Source organism: Vanderwaltozyma polyspora, genomic scaffold (genome assembly GCF_000150035.1).
Source record: "Vanderwaltozyma polyspora DSM 70294 KpolScaffold1070 genomic scaffold, whole genome shotgun sequence".
NCBI lineage: Eukaryota > Fungi > Ascomycota > Saccharomycetes > Saccharomycetales > Saccharomycetaceae > Vanderwaltozyma > Vanderwaltozyma polyspora.
Window position 1 is genome coordinate 36551 of NW_001834640.1, and position 22941 is coordinate 59491.

The following is a 22941-nucleotide window of genomic DNA, read 5'->3' on the forward strand; positions in this document are numbered from 1 at the left end:
CGTTGCACACACCACTAGGCGTGTCTTGTCTCTGTCTGTGTCCATGAAGTGAAAAAGTATTTATTTGCATGTTTTACAGTGATGTTTTTACATTTTATCTAGTTTCTCCCTCCCCCCACCAATTGTATGATATATTTAGACCGCAGGTACAGTACTCTTCATTCATACAATTGTAAATTTAAGTTTATATTTCTCTGTTTAATTAAATTTAATTTATAATCTAATCTAATCTAATCTAATTTAATCAAATTTAATTTATCTACTTTTGATGCCTATGGTAACCTAATTCTAATCATAGTTCTGATTCAATACTGACATCATTGCATTGTTGCAATTATCAAATGCAACCCCTGTTACCGTTGTCGTGTCTTCATTATTTAAAAAAAAGCCCTCAATTTGTCCCCTTCACCCCCCCTCCCCCCTGGAATTTTATTATATATATAAAGACCTCTATAAACACGTCTTAGCATTTTCATAGATATACCATCCATATCTTGATCCTTGTCAATTACATAATACACTCTCTTATCCATTCACATCACACCCCTCCCACTTCCCCTTCCCCTTCCATATCCTCCTCTTTACAATATGTCAAAACCTGGCAATATCGAGCTATACACTTCGAAATTTTATGCCACTTGCACTCTAGGTGGTATCGTTGCTTGTGGACCTACCCATTCAAGTGTCACTCCTTTAGATTTAGTCAAATGTAGGCTACAAGTAAACCCAGATTTATACACTTCCAACTTACAAGGTTGGAAACAGATAATAAAAACAGAAGGTGGTGTTTCAAAAATTTTCACAGGTGTTGGTGCCACTTTCATCGGTTACTCTTTACAAGGTGCTGGTAAATACGGTGGTTATGAATTCTTTAAACATTACTACTCACATACCGGGTTGTTCTCTCAAGAAACTGTCAATAAACACAAAACTTTGGTTTATTTAGCCGCTTCTGCTACTGCTGAATTCATCGCTGACATCTTCTTATGTCCTTTCGAGGCTATCAAGGTTAGACAACAAACCACTCTACCTCCTGCATACAAAAACGTCTTCGAAGGTTTATCAAAAGTTTACGCTAACGAAGGCTTAACCGGATTCTATAAAGGTATCACCCCATTATGGTGTAGGCAAATACCTTACACTATGTGTAAGTTCACCTCTTTTGAAAAAATAGTCGAAGGTATTTATCACAGATTACCTGTCAAGAAGTCCGAAATGAATGCATTGCAACAGATTTCAGTAAGTTTTGCCGGTGGTTATTTAGCTGGTATATTATGTGCTATCGTTTCTCATCCTGCTGACGTCATGGTCTCAAAGGTTAACGTCGATAGAAAACCTAATGAGTCAATGGGTGCTGCAACTTCAAGAATCTATAAACAAATTGGCTTCAATGGTTTATGGAATGGGTTGCCTCTTAGAATCGTGATGATCGGTACCCTAACAAGTTTCCAATGGTTAATTTATGATTCCTTTAAAGCTTATGTTGGTTTGCCAACAAGTGGTTAGATAGAAACTTAGGACTCTTTCATCTCCCAAAAGACATAAAAATAAAAATAAAAAATTGAACTTGTATCTATAATAATATCACTTATAAATAAATATTCAGATTTAATAGAATTTTTTTAGACGCTCAAATATTTAATACTTACAGTTTTCTTTCATGAATCATTTTATAGCCGTTTCAACTAAGTTATTAATTCTTTATCGTGCAATTGATGCTTTAGAAATATAGATCAGTATACATCTACATATATATATATATATATGTATCTATTTAATTCTATGTATTTTATGTGTTAAATGGATTGAATGATTCATTGTCTTTAATTACTCCAGACATTCTTTATCAACTCATCATCCTCAATGTTATATGTAGAGGTGGATCTGCTCTGATGCATATTCATATTAAAGTTCATGCCACTATTCGTTTTATTCATGTTAAGGTTGTTATTATTAATAGATGTTGTTGATGCTAATGAAATTGAAGATGATGTCATGCTATTACCTGCAAAAAAAGAATTTTGTGATGGGGTTTTGTTTGTAGCAGCTGGTTTTGAATACAAAGATAAAATAGATTTCTTCAAATCTGGTCTTTGAGAAACACTGATGTTACTAGCAGCTGGGGTATTAGTTGGCCTACCTGGACCATCGATGTTTTCCCTTGATGACAAAAACTGCAAATCTAATAAACTGCTACTTTTGCTTACGCTTTCCTTTTTTGCCTGGCCAATTGTAGAAATGCTACTTACGTCACTTGCGTCATCGATCAAAGAACCACTGGACGGACTATCTAAACGGTTGTTTGCATTGTTACTATTGTTACTATTTACACTTGAAACACTAACGTTAGTCTCTGTTGGTACCAAATTTGTGTTATCGCCCATCCATTTTTTAAATTCATATTTATTCTTGATAAAAGTTTGTAATTTCCCCATATCGTTTAATGGACCTTTCATGGTGTCTGGTAATTTAGCTTCATACAATGCATTTGCGTTATTGTTGTTTTTCATTTTGACTAACATAACAACATGTTCTTCTTTCCAGGTATCTAGATCAACAGATTTGACCTTAGAAATATGAGTACCCAAGGATCTGTGAACACCAGCACATTTAATACAAACAAAAACACCTAAAGACCAGGATGCCCATCTTGGATGAGATTGTGCTTTACAATCGGCACAATTGGCATTACCTGGATCCCTTAACAATGCTGAAAGGGCACGTTTAACTTGTGGAGAAGTAGACATCTATTCTATTATAATAACAGTAAAACAACGAACCAAAAAAAGCAAAAAAAAATGTATGCGAATTGAACTGAAAGTAAAATAAGAAATAGAATGAAGAATAAGCACTACAAAAAGAATTAGGCTTCCTTCCTTCGACTGATGATCTGATTTACTACCTATTCAACTTCTTATATCCAATAGATCAAAAACAAAAGTCAGTTAAATTTTTAATCGTTTTTACCTCTCTTTTAATCGAAAAAAGACCAAAACTTCACCTTATTTCTATCAACCTTCCAGAACTGAAACTAAGAACTACTGAAATAGAACAAAATAAACTCAAAGTGGAGCCCATAAGATCAATTATATGTAATCAAATCAACTGGCTATTCCTTCTTATGACCTGTTCAATAATGAATGGTATCCTGTTTCGAAAGCTTCAAAAATTCGTTCAGAGGTAATCGCGAGACGACAGAAATTATCATGAATGACGTAAAATGCTCTAGGATAGAATTTTATTTGAATAAACTCAAGAATTTTACATTCTCGAAAGGTTTTGAAAGTAAAAAAGATTGATATAAAGGATTTCCTCGAGAAATTAAGTCTGAAATAATATTGTCTAATAGATTTTAGTTTTTTCACATCGAAAATACCATTTGTTTTACAAATATTACACTTTTTAACTTGAACGATAAGTTTCTCCGAAATTTTACGATCATATCCTGATTACACTATTATTTTCAAATATTAACCATTTTATTATTGCTAGATAGCCACAATTGTAAGCTATCTGATGGCATATTTAAGTTCATCAGAATTGACTATATAACTTTTCTTATTCTTCATCTTATTCTATTATTTGTTTCTTTTTTCTAACTGTCTTGCCATCTTCATCTTCCAATTATTCCGATGAGTCAGCGGGATAAAAATGTGAAAAATTATCGAATTTCTAGACTTTTTATATAAGAAGACATACATTTACACACTATTAAAATAGAACTATTTATATTTTTTTTTGGAATTATTGTTCTGATCTATACATATAGCTATATATATCCCAGTGCTACTTTTAATAAAGTTTAGTCTGTCATTGCTGGAGTTTGGTTCCATCGAAGCACCGTTCGTTTTTCAATCAAAAAGTTTGATTGAATAAGAAGTATATTAACTTTAATAATTTTAAAGGTTTAGTTTTATTGTCTATTGGTTTGGTATATTCTCATATAGAAGTTTTTCACTGAGTGTAGATTATAATAACTAAATATATTATGTTTTCAGACAGTAATGCAACCACTAACTGGGTTGTCCAGAAATATGGTGGTACCTCTGTCGGTAAATTTCCATTTCAAATAGTTGACGAAATTATTAAAGTATACTCATGTCCTCAGGGGTTAGACAAAAATGTAGCAGTTGTTTGTTCAGCTCGTTCATCTTATACTAAGGCTGAGGGTACTACTTCACGTCTATTAAAATGTTGTGATTTGGCATCGCAAGAACAGGATTTCTCAGATATTATTGAAGTTATTAGACAAGACCATATCAGTAATGCAGAAAATTTAATTACTGATCCTGTATTGCAGACTAAATTGGTTACTGATACTAATAAGGAATTAGATTCCGTTGTGAAGTATTTAGAAGCTTCTAAAATTTTAGGTGAAGTCTCCACACGTACTATGGATTTGGTTATGTCATGTGGTGAAAAATTAAGTTGTCTATTTATGGCTTCTTTATGTAATGACCGTGGTTGTAAAGCAAAATACGTGGATTTGTCACAAATTGTTCCCTCTGATTATCAAACTACAAATTTAGATAATTCTTTTTACACTTTCCTAGTGAAAGCTTTAAGAGAAAAAATGTTGCCATTTGTTGAGTCTAAAGAACGTATTGTTCCTGTCATTACTGGTTTCTTTGGTTTAGTACCAACTGGTCTATTAAACGGTGTCGGTCGTGGTTATACTGATTTATGTGCTGCCTTGATAGCCGTTGCATTAAACTCAGATGAATTACAAGTCTGGAAAGAAGTAGATGGTATCTTTACAGCTGATCCACGGAAAGTTCCTCAAGCAAGGTTACTAACAAGTGTCACGCCAGAAGAAGCTTCAGAATTGACTTATTACGGTTCTGAAGTCATCCATCCTTTCACAATGGAACAAGTCATAAGAGCTAAGATTCCAATTAGAATTAAAAATGTTCAAAATCCAAAGGGTGATGGTACTATTATCTATCCTGATAATCTTGCTAAAAGAGGTGAATCTACTCCTCCACATCCACCTGAGGCTTTGTCTTCCTCATTCTTCGAAAAAAAGAGAAGAGGTGCCACTGCAATCACTACTAAGCATGATATTGTTGTCGTTAACATTCACTCTAATAAGAAAACTTTATCTCACGGTTTCTTAGCAGAAATTTTCACCATCCTAGATAAATATAAATTGGTAGTAGATTTAATTTCTACTTCAGAAGTTCATGTTTCAATGGCTTTACCTATCCCAGATGCTGACTCTCTAAAATCATTGAGATTAGCTTCTGAAAAGTTAAAAAGTTTAGGTACTGTCGATATCATCAAGAAGATGGCAATTGTATCATTAGTTGGTAAACAAATGAAACAATTCATTGGTATTGCTGGTGCCATGTTCACTACTTTGGCTGAACAGGGCATTAACATTGAAATGATTTCTCAAGGTGCCAATGAAATTAATATTTCTTGTGTCATTGATGAGTCTGATGCTTTGAAAGCATTAAGATCTATCCATGGTAAACTTTTAGACATTGAATTATCCGAGACCTCATTTGAAATAGCGGTCGATGAGAGACTAGAACAAATTAAGAGATTAGCATTATAATCCAATAAAGAATTGCCTCCATAATTTTAAAAATCCAATTAACTTTTTCTAAAGTTTCCAAGATATATATCTGTATAAAGATTTATATTAATATAATCGTAATAATAATAGTGATAGTAATTGTAGTAATTGATGAATTGAATTTAATATTTAACCATATATAAAAATGAACATCATAATATCGTTAAAATCTAAAAGACAAAGACTTGATCATTCATCTTAGAGACTGGTTTGGCCTTTGGAAAGCCTAATGCAACAGCGGACCTTTTAATCGCAGAAACCATTGGTAATGGACCACATACTAACAACTGAACACCGTCAGCTGGAGCAGGCAACTTTTCCTTCATTAATTCAGGAGTGACGTAACCAGAACCACCTTTCCAGTTTTCACTTGGCTTGTCTAATAAGTAATGGATTGTAATTTGGCCAGGCTTCGAAGCAGCAAATTTATCCAAATCATCTCTTAACAAGATGTCAATTTCTTCAACATTACCATAGATGAAGGTAACTTTGGTTTTGTCTTTTGGGTTTTCAGCAATAGATTTGATAATTTGATACATTGGGGTCAAACCAGAACCACCAGCAATCATAGCTAGATGCTTGGAAGATCTATCAGTGTATTCATAGAAACCTTTTGGACCTTGTACATCAATAGTGTCACCAATCTTCAATGAAGTAAACATCTTAGAGATCTTACCTTGTTCATAAGATTTAATTAATAATTCAAAATAACCTTTAGCTTCAGAATCCAAGGAAATTGGTGTATATGATCTAACCACTTCACTACCATCGATGTGAGCTTTAATAGTGATGTGTTGACCAATTGGTAAACCTAAAACGTGTTCATCAGTTGGTAACTTGAATCTATAAATAGCAGAGTTACGGTTCAATTTCTTAATGGAAACTAATGGGAATTGCATGTACTCACCTTTAACTAAAACTGGAAGAGCCTTAGATTTAGGTTCTTCACTAGTGAACATCTTAGTTGCAGCAGCAGCAACTGCAATTGCTATTATAGCAATAAAAATTTTATTCATAGATTCGGCCATTACTTGTTGGATCGATGTAGTACCTTAGTATAGGTAGTTTTAACTATTGATATGTTAATAAATCAATTAAATCAGTGAAAAATAATTTAAACTTTTAAATTAATATTAATAGATCCATTCTTTACCCCTTAAATCAATCACAAACACAAGTTAAATCTTTAGCTTCATTGTTCATCGTTTGGTTCTCATCTCGAAATTATGTTGCAGAATTGAAAAATTCTTGGATGCATCGAATAAAATAAAAAATGTGTCGATTGATAAAGTCATGATATTGATCATTGTTTACGAATTAACTAATGACAGTAATTCATTAACTAGTAATCTTTTAGATGGGAATCTATAAGATTTATACTTTACCGATGAGTTCTTCAGATGGTTAGTTAACGATTTAATTGTTTCTTTATCAATAGAACTCTTTGTTTTGTCTGTATTTTCGTCATCAAGCAACCACTCGCCAGTCTTGCACATCACAAGATCGAATTTTGGGAAAGTGAACCTTTTGGGTACCTTAGTTATTCTTTCGATATCCACAATCTTCAATTGTGTTGCAATGTCTCTAGCAGTCAGGAAGTTTCCTCCTATGACAAGAGAATCCTTCGGCGTGTATACGACATGAATGTAACCGCAAGGGATCATAAACAAATCTCCAGCTTCTAACTGCATAGCGATACCATCTTCCAATTGATCACCTAAGAATACTTCACTTTGTTCATACATAGAACACCAATTAACATATTTTTGTAAGTTTGATTCAGTAGGTGGAAATAAAATAAATTGTTTTTGGCCAGAGATGACTCTATAATAGACTGAAGTTCCTGCAAAATCTAGATGGAAGTCTGTATATGCGTTTCCTACAGACATCAAAACATATTTTTTGACTTTAGGTTCTGGGCCATCTAGCTGAAGATCTCCGTACTTATTCCAAACTTTATCAACCAAATCATTTTCATTAACAGCTCTAGGCCTTTCAATTGGAAAATTCTTCACATGAGAGACTTCAAGCGATATTACATTTTTCAACCTCTCTCTATCTTCAGGTAACGTATCACTAAAGTATCTATTCCACTTTCCTAAAGTCCATTTTTCATTTTGTTGATTTAAGACATCCATTACGTTAACGTCAGAATCTGCGCCGACTGAATATGTAACATCACGAACGGTCAATTCTACATCTTTATCCGATCCTATGGGTAATGGTAATTCCATTCCTGAAAGTTCGGGATCTGTTATTTTAAAAGGTTCTTTAATTGAATTAAAATCACTTTCAAATTTTTTAGAATCGATAATATTTTTTGTATTTTCCCATTTTTTAAAACATTTTTGGAAGTTTGCTAAATGAGGATGTACATTTTTCAATTTCTTCTGTTCCCCTTCATTCAAAGAAATATAATCAATTTTCTTTCCTCTTCTCAAATTATATTTCTTAGAATTATTATCATTATCTCCATGAGGGTCACTAGAAATTTGATCAATGTTTCTTTTCTCACCTCTACTCTTCAATATTAACCGTTCATTGGACCCATGGGCATCACAAATAAATTTATTAATATCTTTATCAGAATTTGGATATACTCTCGCACTGACAGCAGTATCATTATCAAGATATATGCAATTCAATGGGATGCATAAAACATGAACCCATTGAGGACACAATTCACATTGTACCCACAGATTTTTATCAGAATCATCAACCTGACAAAACTTACAAATATCAGTATTTATGACAACCATTAATAATAAAATCTCACAAGTTTCCTAATAGTATTACTATATCTCCTTAACAAAGCTATCGTTTCTATAGATACTCCACCCCTCATATAAAATAAGACCCTTAATTTCACAATATTTCCACCAAAAGAAACACAATCTTTGTCAAAGCAAGACCAATATGACAACTTGAATCAAAAGTTTCAAACCAACCAACTAATGAATACACAATGGCCAACTACAGACCATCATAACCTTCGAACTTAACAATGTATCATTAGATCAAGCTTTCGAATCCAAATTGCATTTTTTCAAAGCCTTCAATGAAATTGATGAAATTTCCTAAAGGAGAATTCGGTAATGGAACAGGTAATATCAAAATTTGAAAAATATTGAGATTATGATGAAGTTTTAAGATATTTTAACAAGGAGAAATTAATTAAATGTTGATGAAATGATTGAATTTGATTATTAATTCTGTTATCTATTGGTGATTGTATTTAGAGGAAGTGTGAGTGTGAGTTTACTATAGGTTACGATGTCCTTCAATTCTTTTACAAATTCTTTGTCACAAAAGTTTCAAGAACTTTCTACTGCTGTTTCAGAAAAGACCCAAGAATTTTCCACTTCTATTCCTACATTGGCAGAATCTACTCAACGTTTGGTTCAAGAGAAGTTGGGTAATGTTACTGATATTTCTCAGTTGCCTCAAGAATATATAGAATTGGAACGTCAAGTTGATACTATTAAGTTAGTCTACGAACATTTCTTACAGATCACTGCAATTTATGAAAATGAATCTTATGATTATCCAAAATATGTAAGTGATTCCGTTAATGATTTTTCTAAAGTATTTGCCAACAAGGTTACCGAGTTATCTCATGCAACTTCTGCTCAAGAAGCCCAAAATATTTTAGTTACTCCAGGTCCTGCAAAGGAACCAAGAACATTAAACTATGCTTTGAGTAAAGTTGCTCTAAACTCAAGTGAAAGTTTAGCTCAATTAGCTGATCCAAATGAAGGTCCTGTTGCAGATGCTTTGTTGAAGTTTAGTGATGTTCAAGCTAAAATTGCCCAAACCAGATTGCACCAAGATACTTTAATCCAAACTAAATTTAACAAACAATTGAGAGAAAAGTTAGAACTTGATATCGGAAAGGCTTCTAAAGCCCGTAAAGATGTTCAATACAAAAGATTGCAATATGATGTTGCTAGAAGTAAATTGACTCAAGCTAAGCCAGAAAAGGAAGCTTCTTTAAGAGTTGAAATGGAATCTTTAGAAGAACAATTCGCTCAATCTACCGAAGATGCTACTATCATTATGCAAGAAGTTATTGCTGACTCTAAATTCTTATCTAGCTTAAAGGAATTGGCTGAAGCACAATTGAGCTATTTCGAAACTTCTGCCCAATTATTAAAGGAATTCATGCCAGTCTTGGATTCTGAAAGTTCTGCTACTACTAATACCAAATAATGGAAGTGAATAGTTCTGCTCTTCAATAAGAAATAGGATTTACTCTTATCATGTTCTATATCAATCCAGTTTCCATATTTCAGTAGCTGTTTATACATAAGGATGTATGGAGCATTTTTTTTAATTAATATCAGTATTTTTGTATTCGTTTCATATAATCTTTTTGAAATAATCTTAATTAATATATGTCGAAATTTATTTCAACTTCTGATTTCTCTACTTTTGTTCACTTTATCTATTTTTTTATTAAAAAGTTTATTTTCTACAACCTAAATAATTCTGTATAAATCTGTATTCATTAAACACGATATCTATTCTTCGTCACTTTCATCAGCGTCCATGGATTTAATATCCCATTGTAATTTCAAGTCCCATCTACTAGATTCAGCACTCATGTTAATATACTTGACGAATTCTAAAACACTTTGATCTCTTAATACCAAAACCAAAGAATTCCAAGTAGCTGGTCTCTGTAACAAAACTGAATCACCAGTATCATCTGTACGGTAAACAGTAGCATCTTCAACATCTCTCTCTAATTGGGTATCTTCTCTTTCAACATCACCTTCATCGGCCATATATAATTCATAACCACCGACTTCACCAGATTCCCAACCACCAGTTGGTGTCAGACATAGAGTACCTTCTAAGATTGCATCAACAAAACCCTCGACATTCTTTAAGATTTCGCTTAAATGACATTGTGTAGCCAAAGTAAAATCGTTACCTGGTCTGAATCTTCTGATAATAATCTTTTCACTCAATGGGCATAATAAAGTCAAATTGGCAATATATTTCTTAAAAACAGTACTTTTAAAGAATTGAGCTAATTCAACTAAGGCAATTTCTGCTTCATTTTCCTTTCTAGTTTTTTCATCTTTGATTAAAGTCTCCTTTAACCATTTAAAGTTAGCAGACTCTTCATAAGTTAAATTTTCAATCATATCTTCTTCAGTGCTGAATTTTTCATGTGGTTTACCATCAATATACAAGTATCTCCACTTGTGTGATGGAGTAGCAGTTTTCCACGGAGCTTCAACATTCTTAGCTTCCATTGGGCATTCTTTTTCCAATTCAACATGTTTGATCAACTTCTTTAACAAATCAGCCTTTGGATCGTTTAAGAAAGATTCAATTTCTAAGAAAGAGTTTTCAATAAATTTCGATTGCAAACTAGCTAGACCTTCTTTTGTCAAATATTCTGGAGAAATATATTGAGCCAAAAATTCAATTTCTCTTTCAGTCAATTTCAAAGCATTTACTAATTCGCTTTCTAACTCACTCTCATCAGTAGTCAATAAATTTTCATAGTGCTTTACTTGATGGAATGGTAAAATATCTCTTTCAGCATTTGGGAATTCAAAGTCTTGCAAAGTCTTGGATTCTAATTGAGCCAAAGTAGAGATGTTTTGGCTAATCCAAGCTTCTTCTTCGCCTGGAACATAACCTTCTTCACCTTCTTGTGGGATATGGTACCAACCTTGAATTGATAATCTATGCTTATCGACTCGTACTTCTTCTACATCGTGGAATGAGAAACCTGGTTGAACCTTGAAAAAGGCAATTTGATTGAATTGTGGAACTAACTTAGCAGATGGATCAGAGTATGGAATATTTTCCTTGATACTTGGAAATAATCTTAAACCCCCACCATAATGGGATTTCCATTTTCTGTCAGGTTCTGGTAAGTATAAAATGAAACTAATACGTCTGGAACCAATAACATCATCGTGAGTCAATAAATGGCATCCCTTAGTATAATGTTGCATACTCATATCAGTCTTTTTACCAGATAATTTACCAGATCCAGTAATATAAGCAAAAAAGTCTCTAAATTGTTGAGAATACATAATTTGACGCAATTTATATAAATTTGGCAATCTTGAAAGATCATTCCAATCTAAACCAGATAAATTGGCCAAATCACCACTTTGATTGATCTTATAAATATCAGTTTCTTTTCTAGTGAAATGAACTTCATTTTCGATTTCTTTACGAACTGAACGCAATAATTCGTCATCAACTAAATCAATAATGGTACCCCAATTATATGGCTGAGAATTAGCAATATCATTCTTCATTTGTTCACGGAATTCTGGATCCCAAATTTTTTGATTAAACAAAGATTTAACTTTGTCTTCTTCCAAAGCTAACTGTTTAGCATTTTGAATAACTGGAGTGTTTGGAGCCTTCCTCTTCATATTGTGGTGTTTGGGGATCTTTTACAACCTTTGAGGATCTAATTCAAATATACGATAAGAGGACTAGAAATAGTAATAAAATAGAATCACTTTGGGAAGGATATGTCAATGAGTTGATGAAGTTATTGCTAGTTTTATATGTTGCGATGAGAAAGTGAAAAATGTCAAAAATTGTATTGTTTCTTTTTCTTTTTCTTTTTTTCCTCTTTGAGAAATTGCTAAACGAAGAAATTGAACAAGAACGAAGTATATAAAGATATAGCGTTAACGAAGTCATTAAATAGATTTAATTCTGTTGCTGTCGTTTGATAAGTTCAAAGAAATCACAATACAACTCTTACTTATTTAACAATTCATCGCTGTGAAATTGAAACTTTAAAGGAGATTCAAAATCAAATAATTTAATACATTAATTGAGGATGATAATAGTTTGAGTAATTGAGTTAAATGAAATAATAACGATATATTACTAATTTATATATATATGCATATACAGGTACTTAATCAGTGGATTGAAAGGTACAGATGCTTTATGATGGGAATATAGGTAGTAGAATCAGAACGTTACCAAAAAGAAAATGGTCAATTTGAGGAAGTGGATGTAAAAATAATCTATACTATAGTAACTAGTTCTTGTTGTAATTATTTTTCTGCCACTGGTTCGACAACTAACTTGTCAAAGGTATACAACTGTGAAATGATGGATTGTCTTTTCAACACAGCCAAATCAAATTGCGCATCTCTATAAACTTTAGCTAGTTCCACTGGATCTTGTATCTTCGAATTAGCTCTAAAACTTTCTCTGGACCTCCTTAGAAAGTATTCTTTGAAATTGTAATTATTAAATTGGTTTGCATTTTTAATAAATTGCTTATACAAATTAAGAACTTGACCTCTACTTGGTGCTGCACTCATTGTTGGATATGGAGTATCTATGTATATGTATATGTATACTTTTTAAAATCAGAATGAATAGCTACTTAACCACTCAGTTTAGACACTATTTGCCGAATATTGCCTGTAGTTCCCTTTTGTCAATAACAATCCAAACTTTTACAATACTGTTAAATAGCTGATTAATAAATCAATCATGTTCAAATGCGTCAAAATTGGTGGTTCTTAATTATGAGAACGAATGAAGGTATTCGTATAAACGTATGTAGCGTAGTAGTGATATACGTTTATCACACCAGAATATTGCAAATATAAGTGTCAGGGCATAAAAGATAGCAGAGTGAGTATGAGAAGGTAAACAAATATTATACTAGTGTTCTCTAATTCTTTATATTTGGAAATCAAAATGTATTTTGAACCTTTTATATCAATTGAATCTTGAATTTAATTTCATGTAATGAAATTTAAATTCAAGTTGGAAAATAGCAGTTGCTTTTTGACTTCTAAAGGGATTTTGGGATTTAGTATATTTGGAAGAGGGTGGCTAATGAGTCGAAGATAAAAAAAAAAAGGGACCCCATGAGCAACTGTCATGTCTCTGAACATGATCACAAATTTAATTCAAGATTTTGATAGTAGTCAAAAAATAGGTCCTACCCGGATTCGAACCGGGGTTGTCCGGATCAAAACCGAAAGTGATAACCACTACACTATAGGACCATTAAACAACATGCTTTATATGATTGAGATCCACTGTAATGCTCTAAACCTTCTCCTTCAAAAGATTTGTTAAATTATCGCATATTCTAGGTATCATTGTAATGATATTTGTTTCAAAAGTGTAGTTCAGCTGCCCTTGCTTAAAGCATAACAACAATTATTCGTATTCTCAAGTTTTGCCAAAGGATTCTTTATTTTCAAGAAAATGCTAGTTTCAAATTATTAAAAAGGAACAATATCTTATCTTCATTAGATTAGACGTGTCAACAACACTTCGATACAGATGGATAACAATCAAGAGTAAAGTTGACTAAAATTTTGCTTATATCCGAAAATTCCAAACATAATTCAACTTCAACAATTGTTTATTATCATATCAAATTCAGGAATATCAGGAATATTATAAAAGATCGTACAAAAAGGTGAATTCCTCAAGACCTCAAAATAACCCTAGCGACGTACACATTTAAGCTTAACTCTTGTACCGTATCATTGTTCTTGTCGTACAAACCAGAATTGGATATCTAAAAACTGGGTAGCATCAGTTTAAGCATTAACTCCTTAATAAGAAACTAAATCCGAATTACTTGTCCTCGTTGATAAACTAAGCAGTTCATGATAATTATCGAAGAATGACTACTTTTATAGTAATAATTAATAATTTTCTCTTGGCAGGTACATAATAGGTAAGAAATGGAATGCGGAACTAGTAGAAGCAAAATGAGTAGAAGGCATGATTACTTATGTGTCAAAAAATTGATTGAGGACTCATCAGTGTAACATCAAGGGGAAAAGAAGAACCCAATGACAATTTTAAGTTAGATAGATGTACATTCAAATCACCATTTAATATATTAATAAGTGGATCGATATTTGCGATTTGGGTGATATTGAGAAAGGAGTTACTGAAAAAACGTTGAGTACCTTGAATGAAAGCATATATTCATTACATTTAATTCCTTCCGAATCCTCCATAGATAATAATATCTATACATTTCAAGCTAAAAAAAAAAAAACACGCATATACACATTTAAGTATAGTGTTCTGCATTTAAGAATAAATTAATCTATTAAAGTTTATTTCCTTCCTTTTCCCCCCTCCCTTTCCTCCCCCTTCAGACTAAACTTACTTTCCAACCCCCCCTGTTACAAATTTTCACTTTTATCTGATCTAAAAAACCTCATCAAATTAATCAACTGCCCCCCTCTCTCCCCCCTTCGTTCAACTAAAACTCAAGAACAAACCCAACAACTCATAAAAGTGAACATGAAGATTATAAATCAAAAACCACTAAATAATCTATAATGAACTAGTTAAATGACATACATTTTTCTCAATACATTATTAGTTCTTTTGCCTAATCCTTCCCACCCTGGAGTATATTCTATCTAGTAGATCCAGTTACAAAACTCTTACATGATGTGTTTTTACTAGAATTTTCAAAAACAATACCAAGTAGAGGACAAATTGTTTTGTTATTAATCAAACATCTTATTAAACGCAGCCTTCACCCTCTTAGAATCGAATTCTTATACTGTCGCCAGTCCAGCTTTCTTCTTATTACATAACCATGACCTTTAAGTCATTATCATGTTTTTCTTAAAAATATATAATTATATCCATATCACGTGACGTATCCTTTAAGGAACAAGATCCGGCTCTCCTTTTTGACCATTTCGATCAAGAACATGTAACTTATAAAAGAAGGAAGGTTTGAATTTGAATTGAATTTTAAAAGTGTTGTTTAAGCGAAGGATATCTTGATCTTATTTTAGTTTTATTTGATTATCTTAGTGTATTGATACTCTTGAAGTGGTGATACTAATTACCTATACAGAAAGAATATAAAAATTAAAAATTTAAAGATGGTTAAAGATACTCAATATTATGATATTTTAGGTGTTAAGCCTGAGGCTACACCAGCAGAAATTAAAAAAGCTTACCGTAGAAGAGCTATGGAGACACATCCGGATAAACATCCTGATGATCCAGAGGCTCAATCTAAATTTCAAGCGGTAGGTGAAGCTTATCAGGTTCTAAGTGATCCTGGTTTACGTTCCAGATATGACGAATTTGGTAAAGACGATGCTGTACCACAACATGGTTTCGAAGATGCCACTGAATTTTTCACTACAATTTTTGGTGGTGATGGTTTCAAAGACTGGATTGGTGAATTTTCATTATTCAAAGAATTGAATGAAGCCGTAGAAGGTTTTGATGAAAATGGACAACCTACCACTGGTGGACCAGGGGCAACCGATGATTCAAATATGGTTAAACATGATGGCAAGGCTAGTGCTGCTGACAGAAAGGGCAAATTGACCAAAGAACAGCGTGACAAATTGATGGAAATGGAACAAAAAAGACGGGAAGATATTGCTCGTCAAGTTAATGAATTATCTCTAAAATTGGATGCAAAATTGAAGAATTATTTATTAGCCTCAAGAGAAAAACATCTAGATGAATTTCAACTAAAATTAGATCAAGAAATCGAAGAATTGAAGTTAGAAAGTTTTGGTATGGAGTTATTGCATGTCCTTGCCAAAGTTTATAAAAATAAGGCTAATAATTTTATTATGTCCAAGAAGACACATGGGTTTTCAAAACTATTTACTGGACCTCGTGACAACGCAAGATCTGTCAAACAAACTTACAATTTGTTATCAACTGGTCTAGAGGCTCAAAAGACCATGGAACAAATGAGTGAAGTAAATCCTGAAGAATTAGATCAATACGAACGTGCTAAATTTGAATCAATGATGGCAGGTAAAGCTTTAGGTGTCATGTGGGCAATGTCAAAATTCGAATTAGAGAGGAAATTAAAAGAAGTCTGTAGCAGAATCTTAACAGACAGAAATGTACCATCAAAGGAACGTTTAGCTAAAGCCAAGGCAATGTTATACTTTGCTGACAAGTTTGAAAGAGCCAAGAGATCTCCAGAAGAAGCAGAAGAAGCAAGGGTATTTGAAGAAATGATCTTAGGTGAAAAGGCTAAGCATAGGAGATAATAACGGACATTATCATCCAAAATTAAAATTGTGTCATATGTATAATTATCAATAATAATAGTCGATGTAATGATCATCTATATCTAAAATGTACTTAATAATTAGTTTAATTGATGAATAGTTTTAAAACTTTTTGTGAAAATTTAAGTGTCAGTAAAATTGTTTTTAAAAATTAGTACTTAATGAAGAAGTTAAATAGATAATGTGTTACAAATGGGGTTACAAAGATAAATATAACATATTAAAGAATACTGAACAACTACCAATTTACTCAAGTTTTTAAAACTATAACATGAAAATTCTTAAATCATTCACTGTTTTATTCACCATCGTTGCTGTGGTATCCAATTTGTATATTTTTACCTACCCATCTTTTAATTCAACTCAATGCTCTTGGAGAGGGCAAATAGATGGTAACGATGTCAGAATTGAACAAGAAATGGATATTGTTCAAATATTAACCCTTCATATTAAAAGTTATCTCTCAGATCTTTTTAATTTAAATGAAAAGAAGAATTCTGCTTCTGAGTCAAAAGAAGTTCATATGTTGGCCTTTGGTGACCCACAGATTAGAGGACCATGGAAGAAAACTAACTTTTTAAAAAGATTAGACATATATGGAAATGACTATTATTTAGGTCATATTGTATCTAAAATGGTAGGTCGGTTAAAACCAGAGTTTGTCACTGTAGTTGGTGACCTTTTTTCCTCTCAGTGGATCAATGACTCGGAATTTTATAGAAGAACAGTGAGATATGCAACTAATATATTTAACAGAGATATAAATTCAATAACCGAAATCAGGAAGAATAATTTGGATGAGAATGGAGACTATAAATGTAACTGGGAATCATGGGGACAAGAATATCATAGAAAATTGGAATCCAATTTAACAATCGATGATTATAGATATGAAAATGTATATACATGGGACAAGACCAAAGACAACTATTTATTTATCAATCTGACTGGGAATCATGATATTGGTTATTCCGGAGATACAACATATCAGCACCTTGCTCGATTCGCTACATTTTTTGGCAAAGATAACTATTGGATTGAATATGAGACGGAAACAGACCATCCATGGAGGATAGTGGTACTAAATTCGATGTTACTGGAGGGACCAGCATTACAACCTGACTTTGTCAAGAGTAGTTGGAAATTTCTAAACCTATTATCTTCAAGCAACTTCAACGGTAGCACTGTATTACTGACACATATTCCTATGTATAAGGAACAAGGAATATGCCACGATGGGCCTGAATTCAAATACTACCCCAAGAAATACAAAAGAGAGCCATACAAAGCCAAGTTATTACGTTCTCAAAATCATTTGAGCTATAATGTCACACAGAGTGTTCTTAATTCGATATTTAATAATGATAAACCGGGCATTATACTAACAGGACACGATCACGAGGGATGCAAAACCACTTATAACAAAGTAGTCACACCAGATGGAATTTATTGGGAACCTGTAAATAGTAGCGATGTCCTTGATCATCACATTCAAGAAATCACAGTTCGTTCAATGATGGGTTATTTTGGTGGGAATACAGGAATCCTAACTGGATTATTTAATGACATGACAAGTCAATGGGAATGGCACTTTTCACTGTGTCCATTCGCCTCTGAGCACATCTGGTGGGTTGCAAACGTATCAATCGCACTATCCATCATACTTTGGACATCGATGCTAATCTGAAAAGTTTCCTTGTGCTTCTCTAGCTCCCTTTCCATAGTAACTAACTCTCCCTGACATCAATTCCCCATAACTTAGCCACACCTCCACCACTCCAAAATTCATCATAAATTCACCAAATTTTCTGCATCAAGAACCACTCTAGAAATATCAGCTGCATTTAACAATAATTCCAAAACCAATCCCTCTATAATATAACAATTGAACTCAAAACTAGCCTCCAAATCAGATCTCATTTGCTGTTCTTCTAAATACCTGGTGATAAATTTTTTTTTTGATCTAAATTTTTCATTAACTACTACGTAATTTCTTTTTACATACCAAACTTAAAGAAAAAAAAAAGTATCAATATAAAGCTATAATAACCCATTGTGGATCAAGATAGTTTATATAACATTTGATCTATATTTCATATATGAGTCTATGGTAAGCAGGAACGGTTGTGGGTCTAGTGCTTTTTGATTTTTAAAGTGTTTAAAGGTCTAAAGTGATTTTTTATGGAGGGTTCAGGAACTCATAATTTACTCCCTAAGTGGGGGAGACTACGTAAGAAACCCCAGCCACTCTCTGATTTAACTCAGCTATATAGTAAAACTGCTAATGAATCGATATACTATTTGAAGTTGGAGGAGAGAAGAGAGTTCAAGAGAGCTTTGCAAGGTTGGAAAGCTTTGAACACGGAAGTTCTATATGAATTGACTCTTTTAGAACATAATTATCCAAATACTCAATCTTATACAAAGGATGAATTAAGCTTACGTAGTGGTGTTCAAGAGTTATACCATAAGGCTTCTGCTCATTTAGAAAGGGTCCAAAGGTTATACAATGAGGAAGAACGGAGAAGATTGAGTTCTTCTAGTTATAATGGTGATTATATGGATCATGATCGATATGACAGTATAACTTCTTCAGCGACCTATCCATCAAAACCTCTCATTACACATCCTCATCAGTACTCTGGTGCTAAATATTCTCCTACTCACATGGTAAGAACATTACGGGATCCAAAAACATTACCGATAAAACATCCTTCACCTTCCAACTATGTTCCAAGTCATAAAAGTAGTAGCTCCGTAACTAAAGTCAACTTCTCTCATTCAAAGCCATTAGGTAAACAAAATAATCTGTTACCAACTAATAGCAATGAAAGTTTAAGAGCCAATAACAGTTACGAAAGGAAATCTGCTCCAAGATTAGGTAAACAGGAAAATAATGATATTATATTGATTGATTTAACTTCTGACACAGACCCTGATACATCTAATGAGAAGATAAATATAAAAAACGAAGAAATAAAAGACTTTCTGGAATTCGATGATGTCTACGATAGTTATTTGGATGTCAATGAGAGAGATTTAGAGAGATTGAAAGCCTTTGAAAACCTTGATGGTGCAGAAAGAACTCTTTCAAATTTATCCATAGAATCAACTCCATTAGTACCAGAGATAAAACGTTCGTTACATAACGATATGAGCGTACCAACCACTATAAAGAGCGCCCCTGTTTTAAACAGTAATGGACATTCAAGACCAAATACTGCAAGATCGTCTCCAAAACCAAGTAAGATGGCCTTGTCTAATACTGCTGCCACTAAATCAAACCCGGTTCTTTCTTCTAAGGCTCCACCACTTCCTTCGAGAAATAGGACACCTATTTCGAATCATTCTTCTTCTAATGAATCCCTGCCGACAAAGAAAGTTATCAAATCAAAACCAGTAGTTAAATCTTCGAGGCCAACAGTCTCTCAACAAAAATCCCAAAATAATATATCTAATATTTCAGCTAAAAAGGCGATCCAGTCCGCAGCAAATGCCACTTCTAGGAAAAGTCCTATTCCTGCAGGAACTTCAAAACAAACTTCAAAGCAAAATGCTGCCAAAAGAACCCCACAAGGTTCATCTAGGGGAAAAACCTCATCTAGCTCATCATCTTCTGTAAATTCTACTAGTAAAACAGGAAAGAACAATCAACCAGTGTTAAATACAAAAGTTATAAGAAAACCAGATCAAAAACCTAGCTCTTCCAATAATTCTAAAACAACTTCGTCAAAATCTACAGATAATGACCATATTCCTACCCCATCATATCCAGCACCTAAATTACCAAAATCCTCAGAGAGTATCAATAAGGAAACATTATCAGAACCTGAGAAAGAAAAATCGACTGAAAAGACAAAGGAAATGCTAGAAGATGAAATAATCGACAGTCTAGTAGGTGTGGATAAAGCTGCAGCCAAACAGATCTTTTCTGAAATAGTAGTCCATGGTGATGAAGTTCGTTGGGATGATATTGCAGGTTTAGAAAGTGCTAAAGCATCTCTAAAGGAGGCTGTTGTGTATCCTTTCTTAAGACCAGATTTATTTCGTGGTTTAAGGGAACCCGTGAGAGGTATGCTTTTATTTGGTCCACCTGGTACAGGTAAAACAATGTTAGCGAGGGCGGTTGCTACTGAATCACATTCGACTTTTTTTTCTATAAGTGCATCTAGTTTAACTTCAAAATTTCTGGGTGAAAGTGAAAAATTAGTTAGAGCCCTTTTCGCTGTGGCCAAAAAGTTATCACCTTCAATTATTTTTGTTGATGAGATCGATTCTATTATGGGAAGTAGAGATAACGAAGGTGAAAATGAATCAAGTCGTAGAATAAAAAATGAATTCTTAATCCAATGGTCATCATTATCTAACGCTGCTGCAGGCAATGAAAAGGATACTGATGATGAACGTGTGTTGTTGCTGGCAGCTACCAATATCCCATGGAGTATAGATGAAGCGGCAAGAAGAAGATTCGTAAGACGTCAATATATTCCATTACCTGAAAGAGAAACAAGACAGGTGCATTTAAGAAGGTTACTATCTCATCAAAAACATACCTTGAGTGATGAGGACTTTGAACAATTATTAAACTTAACAGACGGCTATTCTGGTAGTGATATTACCTCGTTGGCTAAAGATGCTGCGATGGGTCCGTTACGTGAGTTGGGTGAGAAATTACTAGACACTCCAAGAGACCAGATTAGGTCAATAAATCTCAATGATTTTAGGAACAGTTTGAATTATATAAAACCTTCTGTATCTCAAGATGGTTTGAAAAAACATGAAGAATGGGCAGCTCAATATGGCTTCTTCTTGGGTATAACGGTATAAAGAAATACATTCGAAGTGTAACTGTGCATAACTAATTATTTAATTAATTATATTAAGATTATATAGCATCCTATTAATTCAAAGTTATTATATCTATTGTGAATTGTATTTTTTTAACAGAAGTCATGACGTTATTTGTGATGATTATCATTAGAATATCCTTATAAAACTATACAGTACTACAACTATAATAACTTGTTTTGATAAACTGAAGTAAAACTACCAATCCTGTGCCACATAAAGAGTAAAAACTCTTGGCAATCAAGAAAGAATTTAAGCTGTTAGGCCAATCTTACCACGATTTAACTGCTGTAGCAATTGTTTACCATGACTCAACATCTCATTTTCACTATTTTGTTTCTGAGATTGCTGTATATCATCTGTACTAGAAACATGCGATGGTGGATACATTAAAGAGTTGAAATCTAATTTAAAGTTAAACTTTTCTATCACAGTCCAATCATCAGCTTTAAATATTTTATAGTTACCAACTTCAAATGATTCATTAGAAAATTTTGGTTCACCTTGTTTCAAAAACCACATAGTACCATTTTTTAAAAGTTTCCAATCCCTCTCAATTAATAATATTGATGATATTTGTTTTTGCAAAGGCGTCAAGGGAAAGTAATAATGGTAAAATAATGTAAATATTTCTGTTGGTCTGAATCTCTCCAAAACTAATCTTAGTTTGTCTTCATTAGTGTTATCTTCCAAAAGAACCTCTCTTAACGAACTGGAAATTGAGTCCCATTGATGACATGACCTAAACGCATCTACAGATGTTGGTGGATTTGCTCCTACAGGTAAAATGTCAATAGAAGGACTATAACAGGTATCGCAAGATCTCCTGTAACCGCCAAGTTTTCCATCCAATTGGTATAACTTTGTATCATGTAATACTTTCCCCATTAGATATTGCTGGATACCACATGGCAGACCTATTATTTCTATCTTGTCATTAAAACAGTTTCTCAGGGACTCTATTCTTTGAGAACGTTTTTCAATTTCTTCGCTAGTAATATTTTCAATTGGCATAGTCGTCTCCAAATCATCATCAGTAATATCTGATTCATAGTCATCTACAGGAAGATTTCTAGAAATAGATTCCACAGATTCATCATTCAGACTAGAATTATTTACTTCTAGTGGAGCAGTTACATTTGCTAGTTGATGTACTGGAGTGTTTAATTTACCGACTGGTTTATTTAATAAGCTGTTAACAGTGGTAGGTGTCGTAGCTGGAGATGTTAGAGAACCAGCCCTTTCTAATTGCTGAGATAGTGTAGGATTAGATAATACTGGTGTTGAAGTCCTTGGTGTACTATTAGCGCTTGGAAGGGTACTGGTTACATTTGCATTTACAGTAGGGTCTATCTTCACTGCGGAAGAAGGAGAATTCCTTTTCTCCTTATCCATACCTTGTGATGCAGCAGTAGCCCATTTCAAATCGCCAACAGGTCTAGCAGGTATTGTAGCTGG

General features: G+C 33.2%; 12 protein-coding genes and 1 non-coding gene across 13 annotated transcripts in view; 6 read left to right on the plus strand and 7 right to left on the minus strand.

Annotated features, from left to right (window-relative positions):
• Positions 1–588: 588 nt before the first annotated feature.
• Positions 589–1506, plus strand: PIC2 (Cu/Pi carrier; the record flags this gene model as incomplete). The annotated part of the gene is made up of 1 exon (XM_001643939.1): positions 589–1506. The coding sequence occupies one exon, from the start codon at positions 589–591 to the stop codon at positions 1504–1506; it is 918 nt and encodes a 305-aa protein (XP_001643989.1).
• Positions 1507–1823: 317 nt separating this feature from the next.
• AGE2 (GTPase-activating protein AGE2) lies at positions 1824–2747 on the minus strand (the record flags this gene model as incomplete). The annotated part of the gene is made up of 1 exon (XM_001643940.1): positions 1824–2747. The coding sequence occupies one exon, from the start codon at positions 2745–2747 to the stop codon at positions 1824–1826; it is 924 nt and encodes a 307-aa protein (XP_001643990.1).
• A 1241-nt stretch (positions 2748–3988) lies between these two features.
• Positions 3989–5560, plus strand: HOM3 (aspartate kinase; the record flags this gene model as incomplete). The annotated part of the gene is made up of 1 exon (XM_001643941.1): positions 3989–5560. The coding sequence occupies one exon, from the start codon at positions 3989–3991 to the stop codon at positions 5558–5560; it is 1572 nt and encodes a 523-aa protein (XP_001643991.1).
• Positions 5561–5751: 191 nt separating this feature from the next.
• CBR1 (cytochrome-b5 reductase) lies at positions 5752–6609 on the minus strand (the record flags this gene model as incomplete). The annotated part of the gene is made up of 1 exon (XM_001643942.1): positions 5752–6609. The coding sequence occupies one exon, from the start codon at positions 6607–6609 to the stop codon at positions 5752–5754; it is 858 nt and encodes a 285-aa protein (XP_001643992.1).
• Positions 6610–6891: 282 nt separating this feature from the next.
• JHD1 ([Histone H3]-lysine-36 demethylase) lies at positions 6892–8340 on the minus strand (the record flags this gene model as incomplete). Its single annotated transcript, XM_001643943.1, has 1 exon — positions 6892–8340. One exon carries the CDS (start codon positions 8338–8340, stop codon positions 6892–6894), a length of 1449 nt encoding a protein of 482 aa, XP_001643993.1.
• Positions 8341–8854: 514 nt separating this feature from the next.
• GVP36 (Gvp36p) lies at positions 8855–9790 on the plus strand (the record flags this gene model as incomplete). The annotated part of the gene is made up of 1 exon (XM_001643944.1): positions 8855–9790. The coding sequence occupies one exon, from the start codon at positions 8855–8857 to the stop codon at positions 9788–9790; it is 936 nt and encodes a 311-aa protein (XP_001643994.1).
• Positions 9791–10101: 311 nt separating this feature from the next.
• On the minus strand, positions 10102–11991 carry TPA1 (oxidative DNA demethylase; the record flags this gene model as incomplete). The annotated part of the gene is made up of 1 exon (XM_001643945.1): positions 10102–11991. One exon carries the CDS (start codon positions 11989–11991, stop codon positions 10102–10104), a length of 1890 nt encoding a protein of 629 aa, XP_001643995.1.
• Positions 11992–12633: 642 nt separating this feature from the next.
• ISD11 (Isd11p) lies at positions 12634–12906 on the minus strand (the record flags this gene model as incomplete). The annotated part of the gene is made up of 1 exon (XM_001643946.1): positions 12634–12906. One exon carries the CDS (start codon positions 12904–12906, stop codon positions 12634–12636), a length of 273 nt encoding a protein of 90 aa, XP_001643996.1.
• Positions 12907–13533: 627 nt separating this feature from the next.
• On the minus strand, positions 13534–13605 carry Kpol_1070trna1. Its single transcript has one exon. It is a non-coding gene; the product is annotated as a tRNA-Gln (tRNA).
• Positions 13606–15471: 1866 nt separating this feature from the next.
• Positions 15472–16614, plus strand: CAJ1 (Caj1p; the record flags this gene model as incomplete). The annotated part of the gene is made up of 1 exon (XM_001643947.1): positions 15472–16614. The coding sequence occupies one exon, from the start codon at positions 15472–15474 to the stop codon at positions 16612–16614; it is 1143 nt and encodes a 380-aa protein (XP_001643997.1).
• A 292-nt stretch (positions 16615–16906) lies between these two features.
• Kpol_1070p23 (uncharacterized protein) lies at positions 16907–18322 on the plus strand (the record flags this gene model as incomplete). The annotated part of the gene is made up of 1 exon (XM_001643948.1): positions 16907–18322. One exon carries the CDS (start codon positions 16907–16909, stop codon positions 18320–18322), a length of 1416 nt encoding a protein of 471 aa, XP_001643998.1.
• A 494-nt stretch (positions 18323–18816) lies between these two features.
• Positions 18817–21462, plus strand: SAP1 (putative AAA family ATPase SAP1; the record flags this gene model as incomplete). The annotated part of the gene is made up of 1 exon (XM_001643949.1): positions 18817–21462. One exon carries the CDS (start codon positions 18817–18819, stop codon positions 21460–21462), a length of 2646 nt encoding a protein of 881 aa, XP_001643999.1.
• A 273-nt stretch (positions 21463–21735) lies between these two features.
• NOT3 overlaps positions 21736–22941 on the minus strand; it is a gene marked incomplete at both ends in the record, with an annotated part of 2152 nt that continues 946 nt past the window's right edge. Inside the window, one exon of the mRNA XM_001643950.1 lies at positions 21736–22941. Within this exon, the coding sequence (XP_001644000.1) occupies positions 21736–22941 (1206 nt within the window).